Raw genomic sequence first — 3,909 nt, forward strand, 5'->3', positions numbered from 1 at the left:
TAACCCAGTCCTGCATGTGAGGGTTTGGGCCTCATCTATTAACTGCTACTTTAAAGGTGAACTTGAGTCTTTGCTCCTCCTGGGAATTATTGTGAACGGGGGCAGCATGTGGGGAGAGGCTGGGGTGTGGTGGTGGAGTGAAAGCCACTTCAGCTCAGGATGAAATGGTCAAGGTATTAACCTACCTTCTGAAAGATACTAGAGACAAAAGAGATCAAGGGTGAGATCAAGTGCTAAACTCTTCTCATAATTTTTTTTTCAAATTTTTTGCAAAAATGAGAAAGGCCAATTCTGCTTACTCTGTCATGTGGACCCCTTTAAGGAGTCATCACATCTACTAGAGGACCTCTTAGATGTGTGACCCATGAAAATCTGCTCTTCTAGTCACAAGGTACAAATACACAAAACACATATTGACATGACTTCTCCCAAATACAGCTGTCTTCAGTTGCTTTATTATTGTCCCTTTGCAACAAAATGGTGACGGTGGGCGACGGAGTAACATCAGGAACGCCAGAAGGAGGAAGTCAGAAAGCCCTTGGGGACAGGAATCTCCTTGCGCTGCAAACATTTCTGGTCAGGGAAAGACACAGAAAACAGAATGATTCTCTGATAACACTGCTTCCAACACTTAAAGTTTGGAAGAAACTTTGAGGGACAGCAAGCGGAACTAAGTCCTATGGATGTAGTACATATATATACAAGGGAATATTACTCAGCCATAAAAAACCCCAAAATAATGCCATTTGCAGCAATGTGGAGGGACCTAGAGATTGTCATACTGAGTGAAGTAAGTCAGAGAAAGACAAATATCATATAATATCGCTTGTATGTGGAATCTAAAAAAAATAGTACAAATGAACTTCTTTACAAAACAGAAATAGAGTCACAGATGTAGAAAACAAACTTATGGTTACGGGGTGGGGGGTGGGATAAATTGGGTGATTGGGACTGACATATACACACTACTACTCTATATAAAACAGATAACTACCAAGAACCTACTGTATAGCACAGGAAACTACTCAATACTCTGCAATGACATATATGGGAAAAGAATCTCAAAGAGAGTGGGTATATGTTTATGTATAACTGATTCACTGTGCTATACAGCAGAAACTAACAAAACACTGTAAATCAACTATACTCCAATAAAAATTAATTGAAAAAAAAAGGTTGTCTATAAGACTTCTCCTGCATGAATTGCAGCGGAGGACAAATGCCAGGGTATTGTTAATGTCTGTCCCACTCTCATCTCCCACAGCCTGGCCTCACCTTTCACTACTGCAATTTCCCCAACTAGGCTACTGGAAACTGGAAGTCAATTGGCTGTCTTGGCAGACGTACCAAAACGTAAAGTTTTTTGGCACTTGGAAAAAGGAGAGGAGTCTGGCTCAAACTGCAGTCTGTTCTCGTGGAGAAAAGTGACCACACATACCTGGTTCCCTAGACCTGAGACTGAGAAAAGAACCTTGGCCAACATGCAAAAAGTGTATCAGTGAGATAAGATTCATTACATGTATTTTATTTATCTCTTAGGAGAGCTTTTCCCCGAGGGCAGTTTGGACAATGACGCGTAGGAAGACGATGAAATGGCAGCCCTTAAGGTGAACAGGGGTTGATGGACAAAAAAGCAGCGTTAGGAAAAATCAAGAGGAAGAGACTGCCGTCAGAGTCTGGATGTGCAAGACACGTCAGACACAGGTGCACTGGAAGCCGACAACAGTCTGGGATGTGCTGGTCTAAGGGCATCTTACCTCCAAGAACTGCTTGAGGCGTATGAGGGAACCCATCTCTCCTGAGCTGGTGATGGCTTCAATCCTACAGGGAGAGGAAGAAGACAGGTGAGTCACACCTATGACTCACACTTATCTTTTGGAGGAGTTAAGAGACCTGCTGATCTGGAGGAAGGGGCAGATCAAACGACGCACAGACATGTCTTCTAGACTGGATGCTGTCGCTCTACTAAATGGTCTCAACATTTTTTTTTCTTTTTTTTCTTTTTTCATGCCCCCTGCAGTGGAAGCATGGAGTCTTAACCACTGGACCACCAGGAAAGTCCCTTAACATTTTTTTCAAGTAAGTGGATAAAGGAGAAGAGAGCACTGTTCCTTTCCAAGGTCTTTGTGATCAGGTGGGATGGGTGCTACCAATGCCTTTCCCCACTTTGAAAGGCCAGTGAGTTGAGAGGAATGAGAAGGGTCCTTGAAGGTGAATGCCACAAAAGAGTCAAGCAAACTGGCTGACCAATCAGTTTCACCAACTGATTTACTGAGGGGGTTTGCCTCCTTGGTTTCATTCATGACTGCATGTAATCACCATCCCAGATTATCTGGGGGAGTTTATTTATTTATTTTTATTTTTTTATTTTTTTGCGGTACGCAGGCCTCTGACCGTTGTGGCCTCTCCCATTGCGGAGCACAGGCTCCGGACGCGCAGGCCCAGCGGCCATGGCTCACTGGCCCAGCCGCTCCGCGGCATGTGGGATCTTCCCGGACTGGGGCACGAACCCGTGTCCCCTGCATCGGCAGGCGGACTCTCAACCACTGCGCCACCAGGGAAGCCCCTATCTGGGGGAGTTTAGAAGAGAATTTTAAAAATGTCAGGTATCTGAATCCAAGATCTTCCTAATTTGTTTTTTTTATTTAGTCAACAATATTTAAGAGATACTTCAGAAGCGTTTATTCAAATAACAAAGAGGAGACGGATGGGAGCAGATGTTACACTTAACACAGGTGCTTAACTGAGTCAGAAACAGCATGTAACAGCAGCCACGGTATCTGACATCATACGTTTCACCTACCAAATCCCCTGGTGTCTACTCAACAAGTCTAATACCTGGGGAAGTAGTCCTCTTTGATGAGAAGTATCATCTTCCAGAACTGGACCTGGTACTGCTTCATGAGGGCATTCCCACACACCTAGAGGGGAAGGTGGGCACCGTTAGAGCAGAGAATGAAAATTCACACTCATATGAGAGATCCATAAAGGACAATCAGACCTTTGCCTTTTGTTCCTATCAAGAATTTCAACCACAATGCCACTTAGCCAGCTAAGCAAGGGAATTAAAATCCAGCTTTCTTCTGAAGCATTTCTCATATACGGTAATACCTCCATTTAACCAGACTGCCAGGTAGCCAGGTGTTTCAGAAAATGTGAATCAAACTTAACTTACTATTGATCCTGTGGAACAGGATAGAAAGCCCAGAGATAAATCTACGTACCTATGGTCAACTAATCTATGACAAAGGAGGCAAGGATATACAATGGAGAAAAGACAGTCTCTTCAATAAGTGGGGCTGGGAAAACTGGACAGCTACATGTAAAAGAATGAAATGAGAACACTCCCTAACACCATACACAAAAATAAACTCAAAATGGATTCAAGACCTAAATGTAAGACCAGACACTATAAAAACTCTTAAAGGAAAACATAGGAAGAACACTCTTTGACATAAATCAGAGGAAGATCTTTTTTGATCCACCTCCTAGAGTAATGGAAATAAAAACAAAAATAAACAAATGGGACCCAATGAAACTTAAAAGCTTTTGCAAAGCAAAGAAAACTACAAACAAGATGAAAAGACAACCCTCAGAATGGGAGAAAATATTTGCAAACGAATCAACAGACAAAGGATTAATCTCCAAAATATATAAACAGCTCATGCAGCTCAATATTAAAGAAACAAACAACCCAATCCAAAAATGGGCAGAAGACCTAAATAGACATTTCTCCAAAGAAGACATACAGATGGCCAAGAAGCACATGAAAAGCTGCTCAACATCACTAATTATTAGAGAAATGCAAATCAAAACTACAATGAGGTATCACCTCACACCAGTCAGAATGGGCATCATCAGAAAATCTACAAAAAACAAATGCTGGAGAGGGTGTGGAGAAAAGGGAAC

General features: G+C 42.4%; 1 protein-coding gene across 3 annotated transcripts in view; it reads right to left on the minus strand.

The window, feature by feature from the left end:
- Window positions 1-226: 226 nt before the first annotated feature.
- Window positions 227-3,909, minus strand: part of GLE1 (GLE1 RNA export mediator) — a 49,453-nt gene continuing 45,770 nt past the window's right edge. For all 3 annotated transcript variants that reach the window (XM_024126414.2, XM_055089447.1, XM_055089448.1), the window contains 3 exons: window positions 2,839-2,921; window positions 1,758-1,821; window positions 227-573 (listed from right to left, as the gene is read on the minus strand). In XM_024126414.2, coding sequence (XP_023982182.1) covers window positions 505-573; window positions 1,758-1,821; window positions 2,839-2,921 — 216 coding nt within the window. In that variant the 3' untranslated portion in view covers window positions 227-504. The remainder of the gene's footprint in view (window positions 574-1,757; window positions 1,822-2,838; window positions 2,922-3,909) is intronic.

This window comes from Physeter macrocephalus, chromosome 13 (genome assembly GCF_002837175.3).
Source record: "Physeter macrocephalus isolate SW-GA chromosome 13, ASM283717v5, whole genome shotgun sequence".
Lineage (NCBI taxonomy): Eukaryota > Metazoa > Chordata > Mammalia > Artiodactyla > Physeteridae > Physeter > Physeter macrocephalus.